The 19,181-nt window shown below is 40.3% G+C and overlaps 1 protein-coding gene across 3 annotated transcripts; it reads left to right on the forward strand.

The window, feature by feature from the left end:
• The first annotated feature begins 72 nt into the window (after positions 1 to 72).
• On the forward strand, positions 73 to 10,112 carry LOC133126365 (guanylate-binding protein 1-like). 3 transcript variants are annotated; one of them, XM_061238539.1, is made up of 11 exons: positions 73 to 176; positions 1,126 to 1,336; positions 2,509 to 2,636; positions 3,372 to 3,481; positions 4,090 to 4,286; positions 5,090 to 5,332; positions 5,838 to 6,118; positions 6,337 to 6,549; positions 7,251 to 7,353; positions 8,041 to 8,234; positions 9,686 to 10,112. In XM_061238539.1, the coding sequence occupies exons 2-11, from the start codon at positions 1,132 to 1,134 to the stop codon at positions 9,902 to 9,904; spliced, it is 1,893 nt and encodes a 630-aa protein (XP_061094523.1). In that variant the 5' UTR covers positions 73 to 176; positions 1,126 to 1,131; the 3' UTR covers positions 9,905 to 10,112. The 3 variants fall into 3 exon arrangements, with proteins under 3 accessions (XP_061094523.1, XP_061094539.1, XP_061094532.1); XM_061238555.1 differs by having other exon boundaries at positions 73 to 152; XM_061238548.1 differs by having other exon boundaries at positions 80 to 194.
• Positions 10,113 to 19,181: the final 9,069 nt, after the last annotated feature.

Consider the following 19,181-nt stretch of genomic DNA (forward strand, 5'->3'; position numbering starts at 1 on the left):
GGGCGGCACAACCACGCCCACAAGTATACGCACCATAACACACCTCAGCTGCACACCATTTAAAGAGCAGAACGACACCCGGAAACCGAAATTGGAACTAAAACTGCTATCCGCAGGGAAGTTATTGGACAGCACAGTATTGGTGTCTGCTTGTAAGTGAAAGAAGTCGCCAAACGGTAGGAGATGCATTTATTGTATGTTTTCTCTCTTGATTTTATTAAATATAGGCTATTTTATTTAATCGCCGAGTATCGGGCGTACACTGGCGTACATACGTTTGCACGCTGAAAGCTTCTTATTGTTGCTTTTGTTCTTCTTTACAATGTATGTTATGCTGCTTAAAAATAATAAAGAACATTTTTAAGTAGCCAGGATTTATTAGTTTATTTATTTACTAATCAGTTCGATGTGGATGCTCAAGTGACCGCAGCACTCTCGGAGTTCAAGCTCATTATTTTATAGAATCATTGTAGTCCAGAAGTGCGTTCACAAAATGGGTTGGCAACCCCTAATCGGGCAATTGCCTACTATTGAACACATGCCGTGTTTGACTATTGGCCCTTTTTTGGTACTAGAGCATGCGCACTGGGTGCCTAAACGTGAAGGGATGAATAAGAATGAAAAATAAAAAGGGCCGATTTTTATTAACTCTAAAGGATATTGAACTGTATGTAAATGGTTGGCATTTATATAGCACTGTACAATTGATGTTTCTCATTCATACTCACCCTCACATACCAATGGCAATTGGCTGCCATGCAAGGCACCACAAAGCTTGTCAGGAGCATTTGGGGGTTAGGGGTCTTGCTCTGAGACATTTTGACACAACCAGGGCGGGATCGAACCGGCACCCGGCAACCCTCCGCCTGCCAGACAACTGCTCTTAGCTCCTGAGCCAATGTAACCATAATTGCTCCATCATTAACAAAACAGCAGTTAAAAGAATTGTTTATTGAGACGAATACATACACCTGCTCTCTTGTATTTTTTGCCCTCTTCTTTTTTTCATTGTTTTATTTACAAAATCTCAGCCAATTTGCAATACACAAGTATACTTTAAGACGTGTTTGTATGGTTATGAAGAATTGACTTGATTTATTTTTGTGTTCTTGTGTGTTTGTGCAGAGCATCATGTCAAGTGGCAAAATCTTAATGGCTCAGCCGGAGTGTCTGATTCAAAATGACGAGCACGGGAACCTGCTTCTCCAGACGAAGGCTGTAGAGATCCTGAACCAGATCGATCAGCTTGTGGTGGTTGTGGCAGTAGTGGGTCTGTACCGCACTGGGAAATCATACCTGATGAACAAGCTGGCTGGGAAGACGAAGGATGAGAAGGGTGAGAATTTTCCATTAGAAATAGTACCACCATCACTAAATGTTCCCTACAGTACATAACATGCACATGCTTATTCATTTACATCGAAGACCACAACAATCTTTTTAAAAGGCTAAGGAAAGTAAGTAACCCAAAGTGTCATAAAGAGGGAAGAAAAGTTTCCAAACAAAGAAAAAACAATTGGGTTAAGGTCAGAACTCATGGTGGCCAATTCATGTGTGAAAATGATTCCTCATGCTCCCTGAACCATTCATTCACAATTTGAGCCTGAGGAATTCCAGAATTGTCATCCTGGAATAATTTCATGGCATCAGGGAAGATTATTGATGTGATAACCTGGTCATTCAGTACATTCAGGTACTCAGCAGACTTAATTTTATTGCCACATGACATTGCTGAGCCTTGACCTGACTGACTGAATGAACCCCAGATCATAACACTGCCTCCAGATGCTTGGACAGTGGGTGCATCGCTTCATGCGCTTCCCTTCTTACCCTGAGTGCCCATCGCTCTGGAATGGGGTAGATCTGGACTCATCAGATCACATGACCCTTTTCCATTGCTCCAGGGTCCAACCTTTATGCTCCCAAGCAAACTGAAGCCTTTTTTTCAGATTAGCCTCACTAACAAGTGGTTTTCTTGTGGCCACGCAGCTGTTTAGTCCCAATCCTGTGAGTTCTCGTTGCGGTGTGCGTGTGGAAATACTCTTCCTTTCACTATTTAACAGTTGACTACTGTTTAAATACTGTTTATTTATTCCGACCACATTTCATCCACGAAATTGACAGTTCACCACTATCGTTCCAGGATTTAATAATGTGCTGGACAGTTCTTAACCCGATTCCAGTCATTTCTCCTATCTCTGTTTTCTTTGCTTGATGCAGGCCAATAATTTGACCCTTCTGAAACACAGTAACATATTTCCCATGACCACAGGATACATCTTCAGACACTGTTGTTTAAGAAATAAGAAGCTACTCACTGCATCAGTCAGGGTTAAATGAATTGTTGTCAACTGAAATATGTTAACCACTGCAGTGATTATTCAATCATAGGCTAGTATTTGCTTATTAAAATCCAAATGGCAACTTTTATTTTGGCCAGGCAGTGTATTTTTGTTATAAATAACTGGTTCAACCCTGTACTTAGTTCTGCCCTTTGTACCACTTAAGGATTTGACCTGGGACCCACCGTACAGGCAAAGACCAAGGGCATCTGGATGTGGTGTGTTCCTCACCCAACAAAAGCGGACCACACCCTGGTGTTGTTGGACACTGAAGGGCTGGGGGATGTGGAGAAGGTGGGTGATTCATTGTTTTCTGTCTCCAACATGAATAGACAGATCATAAAGTTATGAATAGGCATAAAAAATGTTGTGTTATAGTTCACTTAATCATGCATTGTCCCCATGGAGAAACGTATCTTTTTTTTTTTTTTTTTTTTTTTTTTCAGAAACAATGTGAATATAACATATAAATGAATGATTTCTGATCTTCAGAAAATATGTAATATTAGACAAAGGGAAACAAAAAGCTTTTTTTTTTTAAACTGTTGTTTCACTGATTTAATTAAAAGTCATCCACACACCGTCACACTAACATCAACAAGTTTGACTCTGGTATGATGTTCCTGTGAAATGCTGTGTTTGCTTTATGCCAAAATGGGACCCATATCATTCAAAAGGTTCTGCTTTTGATTCATCTGTCCACAGAACATTATCCCAAACGGCTTGGGGCTTTTTGGAGATTTACTTTGATCACGGCATACCAAACCAATGAATTTGTCTGAATTAAAGCAGTTCTGCAAAGCCAAGCCGAAAGACCCAGGAGGGAAGTACAATTTCAAGTGCTAACAGTGCAACAAAGGATAAGGACTAGGGCCTATTTGATTAATCTGATTTAATGGATCATATTTGTATCTAAACTGTTATACAGCACAACGCAAATGAATGATAAACAGCTTACCTAGCCAAACAAAACTCGCAGAGACAGAGTGCAAAGTCTGACGCTTAGGCTCTTCATTTTTATATACGCAGGGGGATCCAAAGAACGACAACTGGATCTTTTCCCTGGCAGTCCTCCTGAGCAGCGCACTGGTGTACAACAGCATTGGGATCATCGACAACAATGCCTTACAGCAGCTTCAGTATCCTTTTCCGGGGGCTCTTCTACTCCTTTCGTGCAGCATGTTGTCAGCTCTTAAATCAAATTTCTTATTCAAATAAAATTTGGTGGTATGCATCAAAAAATACTTAATGGAGACCATGCAGAATTTCTCGCTTCTGTGTTTACATACGTCTGCGCCCCATTCGCAACCACGTCTCTCCATTGCAGAAGACCTTGTGCCAAGAGCTAAGAAATATGATTTGCAGAACATCAGCTTTAGTATTCCCTTTCCACACCCCCCCCCCCACCACCTCATTCTATCGAGTGTCGAAGGTTAGTGTATTGGACAAATGCACAATAGGCCACACCCAGAAGAGGCCCAAGGAGTTTTTAGAAGCAAGGAAGCTATTGGACAGAAGTGAACCCAGACATAGGTTGCCAGTGAATCATAGTAATGACTGAGCCTGTTTGTTCTATGATATTTATAAAGTACAAATCCTGCATAGTATGCCTTCAGCATATTTTTTATTTGAATTCATACCTTAATTCTTTTCATTTAGAAAATTCACTGTCATAAAACTGAATTTAGGAACTTAGGAAGCATACCTCGGTTTTAGTTTATTCTTCCTTGAATCACTGAATGTGCAGCTATGTGACAGAGTTGACGGAACATATCAAGGTGAAATCCCAGGCCGAGGATGAGGACGGTGATGAAACGACCGAGTTCATGCGCTTCTTTCCCTCCTTTGTCTGGACAGTTCGGGATTTCACCTTACAGCTAGAATATGAAGGGAAGCCCATAACCGCTGATGAATACCTGGACAATGCTCTCAAGCTGAGGGCTGGTAAGGATGATAGCAGAGAAAATTGGCTGTCAAGATTGCAGATTGAATATACATGCAGTATGCATGCACAATTATTCATCCCTCAGTTTCAATTTAAAAACTGTAGTCTTTCTGTTGGGAGGAATATCTTTTGGGTACATGAGTTATGTACCCAAAAGATATGTACACTACAGTCCTACTTTTTAAGGGTTTCAGTGTTTAGTTACTGTCCCTCCACTTAAGATTTATTAAACACTTTGTCACTTTGGTTGAAATAACTATAGTTCAGCACACAGTGCAGATCACGAGGTGGCCAGAAGGCCAGCCTAGCAACTCATGAAGAATGGATCAATGAATAAGTATGGTCAGCCGTTGGCTCCGAGCACTTAATGCTGAACCAACCAGGAGCATGATAAATCCTCTCCGTTAATGCCATTGGTCTGTATGATGTTTTGGACACGTTATTTCACGGATACCTGGTGTACTCCCGGCCGTATGATGGGAGGGAAGGGTGCGACATCGACACTGCATCAGAGCCGGCGAGTTGGCAGCCTCCTGCTGGGAGGGCCTGGTTTAAATGAACTCCGACATTTCTTTCCCAGGAAACGGGGTGTAACCATTTTTAATTTGTTACAGAATACATTGGGGAGGGCCCGATACGTTTTTTGGGGGAATTCATAGCTGTGGCCCAGGGTGCAGTTAAATGGACAAGAATTCCAGTTCAGTTTGAAACGTCTGTTTGAAAGTAGCCTAATGAAGTTACTTGATCACGCCACAAGCTAAACCAAAGGGGTTGTTTTGTTTTTTGTTTTTACCTCGGGAAGGCCATGGGAAGCAAGTAATGCAGTTCAACATGCCGCGGAACTGCCTGCGGAACTACTTCCCCAAGCGGAAGTGCTTTGTCTTCGACTGCCCCACCAGCGCTGAGAACATGAAGCTCATGGATGAGCTGAGTGACGAAAAGCTGGAACCTTCCTTCGTGCAGCAAGCCACAAGCTTCTGCGATTACATCTATGGTGAAGCCAAGACCAAAACCATGAAAGGAGGCTACAATATGACGGGCAGAAGTGAGTACTACTGACCAACCGCCCTTTTATCATCCATTTATTCTTTGAGTCATTCAGTTCAGCCATCATGGAAATGAAGTAGTTCTGTTATCAGCTGAAAGTTAGGCTAGAGGCCCACTCAGTCATTTTGGTTTATAATATAATGCTAATGGCTGAGCATGAAGACAAATATATGGTACAATAATAAATAATGATAATATGACATATGACTTACCTCATATGTACTTGGCATTGCCACAGCCACAGTGTGAACTGCAACAGTAACAAAGGCTCAGTATCATTGAGTTCAGTGGGCCAAGCAAAGTTGTTGCCCAGGTTACCAAGACCCCAGTGCAACACTATGTGTAGGATGATCCACCTAGGTATTTAATTGTTGTCCATGTAATCTTCATTTAAAAGTGACCGAAATTGAGATTACTGAGCGGGCCTTTAAGCATGATGGATGCTAGGCCACACACTGGCATGCTTAGCACCCTGTAAACAGACCCATCACTGTGTCTTGCAGTGCTGGGGAGCCTTGCAAAGATGTACGTGGACGCCATCTGCAGAGGCCAGATCCCCTGCCTGGAAAATGCAGTTGTAGCTCTGGCCCAGATTGAGAACTCCAATGCAATAGTCAAGGCCATGAAGTTCTACAAGGAGTGTATGGACAGCTGGGTCGCTTTCCCCACCGAGACACTGGAGGAGTTGTCAGACGTACACGGCACAGTTGAGGAACAGGCTGTCAAGATCTTCATGGGCCTCTGCTTCAAGGACGAGGATCAGAAAAGCCAACTTAAGCTAATGGTAAAGGAATGCAGTTGGTCCCAACTGTTTGCCATCACTACAATTCGGGATACTCATGCCAGAATAGTGGCCAATGTTTGGATACTTTGACATTGTAGTATTTTTACAGTAAGATAGTATGCGATTTCAGATGCAGCCCATAGCTCAGGGCTGAGGTGAATCACTTGGTGCATAGTCTGTGTCTTATCCTGATCTGCCTCCTTTCTCCCCTTTTGTAGGAACTGATGCAGGTAGAGTATAAGGCAATCTGCGAGAAGAATGTCGTTGAATCAAAGAAGGCCTGTGAGTCTATCATCAAACGCATATTCAGGCCACTGGAGGAAAATATTGCATCTGGACAATACACGTCAGTTGGAGGATACGAGCGGTACCGCAACGATTTAAATAACTTAATCTCAAAATACAGATCAGCTGAGGGGAGAGGAATAAAGGTACGTACTCTGGACAATGTAAACAGGAGGACGTTTGATTCATGTGATTTATTGTCTAGCATAAACATACACTCATCGAGCACTTTATTAGGAACATTTTTACTTTATTACACCTGCTTATTTATGCGATTATCTAATTAACCAATTGTGTGGGAGCAGTGCAATGCATACAGTCATGTAGATACGGGTGAGGAGCTTCAGGTAATGTTCATGTCAACCAACAGAATGGGGGACAAAATGTGATCTCAGTGATTTTGACCGTGAAATGATTGTTGTTGGTAGACAGGGTGATTTAAGTATCTCAGAAACGGTTGATCTCCTGGGGTTTTCATGCATGACAGTCTCTACAGTTTGCAAAATCGCCCCAAAAATACAGTGAGCAGCAGTTCTGTAGACAGAAATGCCTTGTTAACGAGAGCATTCAGAGGAGAATGGCCAGACTGGTCCCAGCTGACAGGAAGGCGACAGTAACGCAAATAACCACACATTACAACAGCGGTATGCAGAAGAGCATCTCTGAACACACAACGCATCATAACCCTAAGTGGACAGGCTACAGCAGTAGAAGTCTAATAAATACCTAATAAAGTGCTCACTGAGTGTATATTGTAGTACACAGACAGCCCTGCACTTTTAAGTAGATTGGATTGGTTTTATATTAATGTTCTCACTGTTTGTGTAATATGAGTGCTGGGTTACAGGACGAGGAAAGTCTAAAGGAATACCTGGAGAAGAAGAAATCTGTTGGACAAGCCATAATGACTGCTGACCAATCTCTGACTAAAGCACAACGGAAGGAAGAAGGTGATGTCACAAAGGATTCACTCAATGCCTTCTCCCGATCGCATTCTAAATATTTTCCTCTGGTGTAACATCCTTTTGCAATATACAACAGATTACTATGAACCAGATGGCTGACTATTATTTATATTCCTTCAGTCTTCAGTTTTTTCGTAATGACAGGCAGCCAAGTCGTAAGGAACAAGAGTTTTTGGTGATTCCAATGCCCCTTGCGATTCAGCAAGATTATGCTGACACAGTATGGGACACATTTGTTAGCTAAATGGCTTTTAGTCATCATAGGTCCGGGGTATCAAACCAGCCTCAAACAACTGTGCCAGTTTTTTACAGATACACTTTCCATTGAGTTCCACAGAAAAAATGAGTCAATAGAAATAACCCTTTTACCATCTACAGCATATCTGACAGCAGCACAATGGGTTGAGGCTCATCTGATACCTTGGATCCTTGATGACATTTAGCCAACAAATGTGTTGTGTACTGTATTGGCATAATTTACAGCTGTTTTTTCTGGTCTGCCATGTACGATAAATTAAGTGGTGAGTAACAAAACATAGAAAAACAGTCAAATCGGGTGGATTTCCAGAACCCCTACAAGACCCCTGAGCTCTGGCCTTTCCTTGTGCAAATTGCTTTAATTGACTCCTGATTAATGCTGTTGAGCTGACATAGCCGTGCTTCATCCTCCAGAAAATCGAGTGAGAATGGGGGCCATGGAGCAAGAAAGACGAGCTTCTGAGGAGCAGAGAAAGATCTTGAAGAAGCAGATGGAGGACCAGGAGCGAACCTTCATTGAGAACATGGCACAGCTGGAGAGGAAGATGGAGGAGGACAGGAAGAATGCTGCCAAGGAGTTTGAAATGACCCTGAATGGCAAACTGAAGGTAGATTCTGTGGGGATTTGGACTCAACTAGCTTGTAGACCTGTAACCAACTCCTCTATCACAGATGCCCTGTAGGTTTACAAAGTGCATGATTGCCTCTAAACTAGTACTTCAGTTCAAAAAGTAACTAAGTATAGTAGTCAAATACAGTTCACACACCTCACTTCTTTTTTTTTTTTTTTTGGGTTGAAATTGCTTGCTGATTTTAAGGTGAGCTTTAAAATAGCTCGAGTCCAAAGGACACCACATTTACAGTTGATGTAACACTCATAAGTTTTCTGTGGGGCGGCACGGATGGTGCAGTGGGTAGCACTGCCGCCTCACAGCAAGGAGGTCCTGGGTTCGAATCCCTGTTGGCCAGGGCCTCTCTGTGCGGAGTTTGCATGTTCTTCTTGTGTCTGCATGGGTTTCCTTCGGGTACTCCGGTTTCCTCCCACAGTCCAAAGACATGCAGGTTAGGCTGATTGGAGAGTCTAAATTGCCCGTAGGTATGAGTGTGTGAGTGAATGGTGTGTGTGCCCTGTCATGGACTAGCGACCTGTCCAGGGTGTATTCCTGACTTTCGCCCAATGTATGCTGGGATAGGCTCCAGCCCCCCTGCGACCCTGTTCAGGATAAGCGGGTTAGGATAATGAAAGAATGAAAGTTTACTGTGCACCAACATACATTCTGGCTGTACTTCTTAGTACCAGCACACTCCTTGCTTGGAGGAGCTCGTCTCTGGTTTCTATATACAAATGGTGGCAACAACCACACAAATATAAACACAGCATAATCCCCAAAACGACACAAACCACAACATACTGTAACCGCTTCAAATTCAAGTTGACAAATTATCAAGATGCAGGGGTGACAGGGTAGGTATTAACACATAGAATTATTCAAAGAAATTGAATTTTGCATGTGGGATAAAATAGTTCTTAATAATATTCCTTCTGGCCCTGGGTACCCTATGCCACCTCCCAGAAGGGAGCTGGTCAGATTAAAGAAATGATTTACTGGACTTTCTGCCTGTCACATAACACATACTGTACGTATATTACAGAAAGCTGACTCTGTGGTTTCCCTTCGATCTTCCCAGCCATGTTTAAGATCTTTGACAATTTACTCCTGTTCTTAGCCCCAGGAATGCCAAACCATCCTTCCTGTCAGGGCAGTTTGTGCACTATCAATACAAAATCCCACTGATATATTCAACCTGTTTATTATGTGCCAGTGCAGTGCCAAAACACCATGCACTCTTAAAGGGGAATACCAAGCAGTTTAAACACAAGATGTGTCATTGATATACCCCTGAGCTATTCTTTGGGCAATGGAAGAGAGTCCAATTCTTCGTCGTCTTGCTTAGTACGGAGCATCGTGCTGCCTCAAGCTTTTGGGATGTGACATAAGCACTTTTCCATTTTCCAAGTTAAGGTCTTTGAGTGTGGTTTTGTTTGTTGTCATTTCAGGAACAGCAGGAGCTCATGAAGCAAGGCTTTGATGAGCGGGCAAAGCTCATTGAAGCTGAAATTTCTTCCCTGAAGAAGGAGAAGGTTCAAAATGAGAAGTCCCCTTCACCTTTTTCTGTTATTTTGGATACTGTGGGACAAGCAGCCTCCATGTTTTTGCCAGGGATAATCCCAAAGATGGCAGGAGTGGGTCTCTCAGCCCTTTCACGCCTGTTTTGAAAATAGTCTGAAACTGAATAGCTGGGCTGTTTGTTTTGTTCTGTCATTTTTTCCCCATTTTTTGTCTCGTTGTGTATGTGTCTTTTGTTTCCACATTTATGTGTATATATACATGTACGTATACATAGGTGTGTGTATATGTATGTATATGAAGAAAAAAAAAAAGAAAGAAATTATGTACGTACCGAAGCAGCAGCAGTATCATTACCGCACCCTTTTGGGACAAACACAATGGCCTAGATCCAATCAACATTCGCCCTCAAATTTACCATACAGGTAAATGTACTGTAAATGTTCCTTTCCTTCACAAACTCAGTTTGGCAAGTTCATTTTAGTGATTGATACATTCACCCATTCATCTCACTGTGAAGAGAAATAAAAAGCAAAAATCTTGCTTTTACTTAGTTTGTCAATGTTAAGGACAATTTATTTAATATCAGCTATTGTGTGGGTGTCACACACATTTAGCGTTTCCATAAAATTTATACATTCTCAGGGATGGCTAAAAAAGTGTGTATACATTTTTCTGATTGTCATTTTATTTGTCAAATAAATAAGGCTTTTGTACCAACTTCATATGATGAATATAAATTATGTTATCTCATGAATTATGAGACCCAGTTTATATAATAATATAACTTTGAGTAACTCTGTTTAATATTCAATAGGGTAGTTGTCAGCAGTCTGCATGTCTTGTACTTTCTCTCTTGGGATTTGTCACTATGGATAAGATCATCTGCTAAATGGTAGCGAAGTCGAACAACAGTTTTATATCGCTGATTTTCCTTGGTCTTGAAATAACAGAAGAGGTGGTGAAATCTTGTGTGCAAGAGACATGTTCACAAGCCATCAAATGCAAATCTGAGTCAAGTCTCAGGTCTCCAGAATGGTGCAGCTTAAACAACAGTATGCCTATAGAAATTATTGAAGTTGAAGTTATAGAAACCAGAAGTGTAGATGACATTTTGTATATGACATCACGTGTATGACAACTGAAGAAACAGTATTAAAGGGCACACACACAAAAACTGGTTATTTCATACATTTATTCATATATCAATGAACTGCCAACATTTTTGCAAAGCTTTTCTCAAGGAGGTAAGGGAAAGGCTTTGCCAAAACCCCAGGTCTAGTGTGGTAGGCCATTGATATATCATTAAATAAGATGAAATAAGTAACCATTCTGTAATATAAAATGGGGGTCAATACCAAACCAGGGGCCTGTTACATGGACACAGATTAAGCTCAATCCTGGACTAAATGCAGCTTTGTATGGAGAATCTCCAACTGAATTTAGCCTAGGACGAGTCTTAATCTGCGTCTCCGACTTAATAATAATAATTATCACTTTATTTGTAAATGTAATTACAGTGTTGAAACCCAATAATTTTGGTTTATTAACATACTCTTACTTTTTAATTTTTAAATGAAAGGTAAGTTTAAGCATCATTCAAAAGATGATTTATTATAATATTTTTATGCAAAAAATCAGGAGCTATGACTGTCTGCATCTGCATTATGCTATAGGAAAACCTAGCTAGAGTCCTAAGGAATGCCATTATCCAGTTATCCAATACATAGTGAAATTATAACACATTTAAAAATGAGTTACTACAGTAAATGCAAAATTTAAGGCCAACGCCTATTACAAACAAGCTAAAGTACATACATAACGTCACCTAACAGGAAATTCTAAATAACTCACTGTCCTGCTTGCATATCGAGCTTAAAGATCAACCCTCCTGCTCCAGATTAAAATCGAACGGTGATCTACGTTGACAATTAAAATGGAAGGGGCTTTTCAAGCCAACCTGAAGAAGTTTGTCCAAACATTATTGTACAGTTGCGTTAAAAAAATAGCAGTACAACATCAGTAACCTGATGAACCACTGTTATTAGTAGTAGTGATATTTATGCATGGCAAATAATTTACTTGTAGATGTAGTAGTGTAATAGAAAAACAACAGACCCAACTGTCATGACATGCACGCTGCTTGTTCTGAGTAATTGACTCATTCATTGAAAGAAGCATATTCAAAATAATAGCAATGTGGAGTTTAATTAGAGAATTCATTCATTCTGTGAAAAAACAGGTGTCATTAATTGTCCTTTATTAAGGAAGAAGGGAAGCAAATGTTTCACACATTGTTATAAAATGTATTTCCTTCTGAATTGCTAAGTAAAATGGGCCGTTCCAAACATTGTACGGAGGAACAACGTCATTTCATTAAAAAGTTGATTAGAGAGAGGAAAACGTATAAAGAAGTGCAGCAAATTATAGGATGCTCAGCTAAAATGATCTCATGCTTTAAAATGGCAACACAAAAACAAAACATGCGGAAGAAAACAAGCAACTACTGTTAAAACGGATCGAAGAATAGTCACAATGGCAAATATTCAGCCATTCATCAGCTCAAGAAAGATCAAAGATGATCTACAATTAAGTTTAAGTGTTATTAGAGTCAGAAGACGTTTGATTGAAGCTAAGCTATCAGCAAGGAGCCCCGGTAAAGCACTATTGTTGAAAAAACGGCGTGCGCCGAATCGGTTAAAATTTGCCACGGAACACATCGATTGGCCCAAAGAGAAATGGCGTAACATTCTGAGACAAGCAATAATATAAACTGAAATTGTCATTAATGGCATGTGGGATTTAGTTTAGTTTTAGTTCATTTTAGTTTAGTTCAGCCCTTCTCAAATATTCACCCACTCAGTTTGTGAAAACTGAGAAGCCTTTAGGCTAGTCTTGTGCTAAATGTAGATTGGCTACTTGGTTTTTCATGTCATTTTTGCATGCTGATTTTAAATAGAGTGACATGGAAATGAACCTTACCTGAGAAGGGTCTGCAACTGCATATTCTTAAATGTGTTTTATTCCAAATATGTTTTAGCATACCCACTGGATTGTTTTGAGTGTGTAGCCACTGGTACTGGACCATGTTCACAGACTACAAAAACATGTCCAGCAAGCCAGACCAAATGTGCCAGTGTCACAGCAGCAGTCACCGCGGGTGAGCTAGAACGACAACAAGATGTGCATGCTAGCAGGTGTTCTTTTACCAACAGCCTTTACTAAATCGGTCTCTCGTTCCTCACCTTTCAGACTTTCAGCTGGGGAGACATCATATCGATCATCAACAAAGTGTTTTGTAAGGGTAATTTTCTGAATCGATTCTTAACTGACAATGTGTGTTAACATAAAGACAATCACATGATTACAAATAACCTTTTAGTGATAATCCTTATTACTATTAGACCACTTTCAGAATTAAGTGCTTACTATGAGTCTTTCTCTGTCTCTCTCCAGCAGACAGACAGCCTTTCACCTTAATGTCTCTTCCTCTCAGCTAGCACATTCCGGTCTTACAGCAAGGTCAACAAGGGGTATTCGGAAGACAAAATACTGATAAATGTTTGTGGCCAGCTTCATGTCTTTTGTTTTGGTAAAGCCCCCCCTTCTGGAAAAGTGTGTATAAGAGTCTTACTATGTCTGATTCAAATCAGAAAGCCGGTAAGCTTTCTCACTTTCTGTCATTTCTTTGCAAATAAATACGAAAGTTAAATAGAAGAATAGCTATTGTTGTGTTTTTACTGGATCTGTTTCATCAGACAATGCTCACCTGTGATATCTTATTTGTGCATGTTAAAAAGGACATTTTTCCCCGCACAGGTTGCAGTCACAGTTGTGACTATATAGGGATACTACTTAGGAGCTGCTTCAGGTAATTTACTTGCAGTTCATGGAAGATGCTGCTACCAAGATGTTGGTGACGCTGGATGAATGCAGTCTGCCCACTTCCCTCTGTGAACTGCCAAGGGATGTCTTGATTGCAGCCAAGTAGTCAACCTTATTCCCTTCACGCATGGCATAACCTTGGTCAAGGGACGGATCTGGCTCAAACAGGAAGGCTGGGCAACTTGTCCACTCATAAGTGAAGTCCTCCACCTTCTTGTCTTCATCCAAGTCCCGCACAAAGTACAGGTTTCGGACAACTGCACTCTCCCTCGTAGACCTTCTTAGCTTTGAGTGCCATGGACAGTGACTTTTTTGGCTTTGCTGCAAATGTGGCAAGTTGTATTGGGGCTATTTTCTCACTGTCTGTTTTTCTTACTGCAGCCAGTGGCTCTAGTCCTTTTTCACGGGTGTTCATCTAGTCTGCAGATGCAGATTTGTGGCCTGTTGAAACGTTCATCAGCTCCTGTTCATCACATGTGAATGAATTGATCATGTGGTTGTTGATGACATGTTATTTTCCTACCACTTTCTACCTCCTTTGTTCCTTGGCTGTTGAGTCCTCATGGTGTTTGGTGTCATCCATATCCAGGTGTGCCATAGCCTTTGTCTGCTCTGAAACTGCTGTCAGAACTGGAAGAGCTTGCAAGTATTTCTCCATGGCCACTGGCTGCTGACTGATGCCAGTGAAGAGTTCTGTCTTGGCGTCACGGTTGTAGGTTATAGGCAATTATCGTTATATGTAAGTGCCATATAACTGTTGGCTTGTCATCCTTTGTATATTTTGTAATTAAAATCCAAAATTTGTTGTTTTGAATTTCTTTTGTTAAAAGTATTTTCTTTGGGGTACAGGGTTTTGTTAAAATTAAACAGATGTCTTGAGGAATTTTGGGCGTATGGGTAATAAAATCACTACAGATTCATTGATTTTGGGTTGACTTTAATAATCTTTACTGTGGAATGACTATGTTTTCTGCAAAGAATGACACGTTGGCTGGGCATAATTGATTACTAACAAAGTAAAGATGATAATAATGGAAAAAAGCGTGCCATGTCAGGTTCAACCCATTTTCTTGAGCTTTTGGGCCCATGGATCCCTGACTATTCCCATCACTAGTCTGTGGATAACCTGCCAGATCTTAAGTGTCACTTTTAATGCATTGTCTGAGGCTAGTGGATCTGTTTGTTCAATTCTGTTCAAATATTTTTTGGTCAAAATTGAGTTTTGTTTAAATATATAAGTATATCATTCAAGTTGCAGATGTAATCTCACATAAAATACAGAATGCTCACCAAAATATTTTGTATCTTTCAACAGGCGTAGAATGTCTTGACATGGCAGTTACAGACTTGGCCTACCTACCTTGTGTACTGGACATATGATATCGACACAATTATCCTCTTTTTGGCTCTATACACGACAAGATATGCTTTAACTGCAGACTTTCAGCTTAAATTTGAGGGTATTTACATCCAAATCAGGTGAACGGTGTAGGAATTACAACAGTTTCTATATGTGCCTCCCACTTTTTAAGGGACCAAAGGTAATGGGACAATTGGCTGCTCAGCTGTTCCATGGCCAGGTGTGTGTTATTCCCTCATTATCTCATTTACAAGGAGCAGATAAAAGGTCTAGAGTTCATTTCAAGTGTGCTATTTGCATTTCAAATCTGTTGCTGTCAACTCTCAATATGAGATCCAAAGAGCTGTCACTATCAGTGAAGCAAGCCATCATTAGGCTGAAAAATCTAAACAAACCCATCAGAGAGATAGCAAAAACATTAGGTGTGGCCAAATCTACTGTTTGGAACATTCTTAAAAAGAAAGAATGCACCGGTGAGCTCAGCAACACCAAAAGGCCCGGAAAACAACTGTGCTGGATGACAGAAGAATTATTTCCCTGGTGAAGAAAAACCCCTTCACAACAGTTGGCCAGATCAAGAACACTCTCCAGGAGGTAGGTGTATGTGTGTCAAAGTCAACAATCAAGAGAAGACTGAGTGAATACAGAGGGTTCACCACAATATGTAAACCATTGGTGAGCCTCAAAAACAGGAAGACCAGATTAGAGTTTGCCAAACAACATCTAAAAAAGCCTTTACAGTTCTGGAACAACATCATATGGACAGATGAGACAAAGATCAACTTGTACCAGAATGATGGGAAGAGAAGAGTATAGAGAAGGAAAGGAACTGCTCATGATCCAAAACATACCTCCTCATCAGTGAAGCATGGTGGTGGTAGTGTCATGGCGTGGGCATGTATGGCTGCCAATGGAACTGGTTCCCTTGTATTTATTGATGATGTGACTGCTGACAAAAGTAGCAGGATGAATTCTGAAGTGTTTCGGGCAATATTATTTGCTCATATTCAGCCAAATGCTTCAGAACTCATTGGACGGCGCTTCACAGTGCAGATGGACAATGACCCGAAGCATACCAAAGAGTTTTTTAACGCAAAGAAGTGGAATGTTATGCAATGGCCAAGTCAATCACCTGACTTGAATCCGATTGAAAATGCATTTCACTTGCTGAAGACAAACCTAAGGGAAAATGCCCCAAGAACAAGCAGGAATTGAAGACAGTTGCAGTAGTGGCCTGGCAGAGCATCACCAGGGATGAAACCCAGCGTCTGGTGATGTCTATGCGTTCCAGACTCCAGGCTGTAATTGACTGCAAAGGATTTGCAACCAAGTATTAAAAAGATTTATTGTTAGTTCCCATTACTTTTGGTCCCTTAAAAAATGTGAGGCACATATACAAACTGTTGTAATTCTTACACCGTTCACCTGATTTGGATGTAAATACCCTCAAATTAAAGCTGAAAGTCTGCATGTAAAGCACATCTTGTTGTCAAATCCATTGTGCTGGTGTATAGAGCCAAAAAGATGAGATTGTGTCGATGTCCCAATATTTATGGACCTCACTATATATATATATATATATATATATATATAATTATTATTATTATTCGGTGTTATTATGCCTCCGGCCACAGACTTATCATGGTTAGCAGTTCTCACGGCTCACCCGCGAACATTCCTTACTAATTCTTTACATTCTGGACGTATGTGCCTGTATTACACACTGAATGATCCCACTGTTCATCCAGGTGCCAGGTGGGTTTATTTCAGCAGTTATCACTGTAAATGCAATTAAAACTGTAGGGGGAAATTCACAGAACAAAAGATCTCCCTCAAAATCAGGCTCAACCTTGATGAGCAGGCTGGTTCCTCCAAAACTCTCGATGATGTATGCTAAAAGTGTATCAGTATATCCATATGAAAGTATGATATGTAACCTGTACAGTTTCAAACTGATTAACTGCTGCTTGTTATCAATTCAAATGAACCTAGAACATTAATTATAGCTGATATTATGAAAACGCAAGAAACCACAGTGAAAACTGAGCAAAGAATGCAATGTACATTTACTCACTTAGAAGAGAATATTAATCAAATGTTTAGTATGTCTGTATATTAGAAAAGAATATAAGAAGAGAATATTAATCAAATGTTTAGTATGTCTGTATATTTTCAATGATTACTGCTGCTTAGTTCGTTTTAGAAAAGTGACCCATATGTGGAAAAAACCATGGCTGAAGTGTGTGCTAGAGGCAGTTCGCGAGGGCGGGGGCACCCTGAACTTTATAGAGATTTGGCAGAGCATGACTGAACTTTGTACACAGTTGGCAGAGCATGAGGACTTTGGGCGATTTGCCACAATGATGTTTGCACCTGTTGGGGGGTGGAGTTGTGGGAGGAGTTAAGATAAGAACAGTGTGGGTGATTTGCCACAATGAGGTTTGAGGAGGAGTTGTAGGAGGAGTAACTGTGCATAAAATGGGTGTAAAAATGACGGTCCAGGTCCATGTTTATGAAAATGCACTTGTGCTAAATAAAGTCTGATTTTCCTGAACAGCTTGCTGCTGTGGTGTCTTTTCCCTCGTGAAGATGTTTTTCGACACATTTGAGATTTGGACAATTTGTTTTAAAACAGCAGTGCTACTTCTATTTCAATCAGTTGCCTTATTCATCAAACAATATTATCAAACATGAATCACTTTACTTCAATTATATAGCTTTTATACATCAGATGCATACATTGTACCACAAATGAAATAGTCTAATTAATATAAGTGCATCTGCAGCTTGAGCACTTCTGACTTATGATTACCGCAGTAACATTACTATAGCCAGCCAACTTATTCCACGTGTTGGCTTTAGCCATGGAGGCGAGTTTCTATTCCATCAAAACACGTTTAAATCTTTGAAACCAACATAAAACACGGCACAGCGAATACGAACAAGCTTAGTATAATAATATGTGGTGCTTGTGTACTTCTCTCACCTGTAAATGCAATTAAAACAATTTGTTTTAATGCAGCAGTGCTTCTCTTCTCTTTCCATGTAAGTTACTGACTAAATGCTTATTCTATTGTAAAGAACTATTGCATTTGCAGTCAGTCACTAACATAGATTTTTTGTGATGTTTTCTGAATAATAATCTGAAAAAAAATAATGGTAGGGGGCCAAGTTAAGATACCAAGTACAAATACAAGCAGAACTCAAAATGTCCAGGGTGGCACACCTGCAAGCCAAACGCTGTCTTCTTTTATGAAGAAACAAGCGTTTGGCTTGTAGGCAAATACAGTACTGTGCAAAAGTCTTAGGCACCTATATAACATTCTGTATAGATTCTTTCAGAAATAATTCAATGAAAGGTCCTAAATAAATATACTATACATTTTACATTACATTTTATGAATTTGGCAGAATAGTAAAAAACTGAATCAAATCAATATTTTTTGTGACCACCCTTCGGTTTTAAAACTGCATCACTTCTCTGAGATGGCCAACGCTGTCCTGTAGTTCTGTAAGACGATCAGCAGGGAGGTTGTTCCAAGCATGTTGGAGAACTTGCCACAGTTCTTCTGCAGACTTTGGTTTGCTCCTTGCTTCTGATCTCAGACAGCCTCGATCAAGTTTTTATGTAAAAAGTAGTCAATTGCTTACAGTAATGTGTTACGTTTTTTTAAATGAAATACAAAAATGTCTCTGTAAAATTAAATATTTTTGAAATCTCAAATGTGTTCAGTATACGCAAATCTTTGAAGTAGTCCTATCTTTCTCAATGACCCACGACATGCTGTAGATCATAAATTGTCAGATACCGATAGAATGCAACGAATTCATTGCCCAGGAAATAAGACACTTTGCAATTTGTTCACATTATTTATTTTAACCTCCCTTTAACCAAGGGTAACCAAGTGAGCAGCAATGCTATGGGATATAGCAGCGTGGACCGATAATGTCACTGTCGTAAATCCACAATTTCAGGTTGTGTGCAGGTTAACGTTACGGGTAGGGCATTGAAAAATGAATTTCAGTACAGCGCGACTGTGCCTCAAAGTGTGTGTGTGTTTTTTTAATCTAAAGGGGTGACTATAGTCTTCTTTTTTCAAAATCGGTATTACTCGACACAACTTCCGCCGTATAAACACATTTTTAGACTACATTTGCGCGTCAGGGACTCTTCAAAAAAT

The sequence above is a fragment of the Conger conger genome, chromosome 1, assembly GCF_963514075.1.
Source record: "Conger conger chromosome 1, fConCon1.1, whole genome shotgun sequence".
Classification (NCBI taxonomy): domain Eukaryota; kingdom Metazoa; phylum Chordata; class Actinopteri; order Anguilliformes; family Congridae; genus Conger; species Conger conger.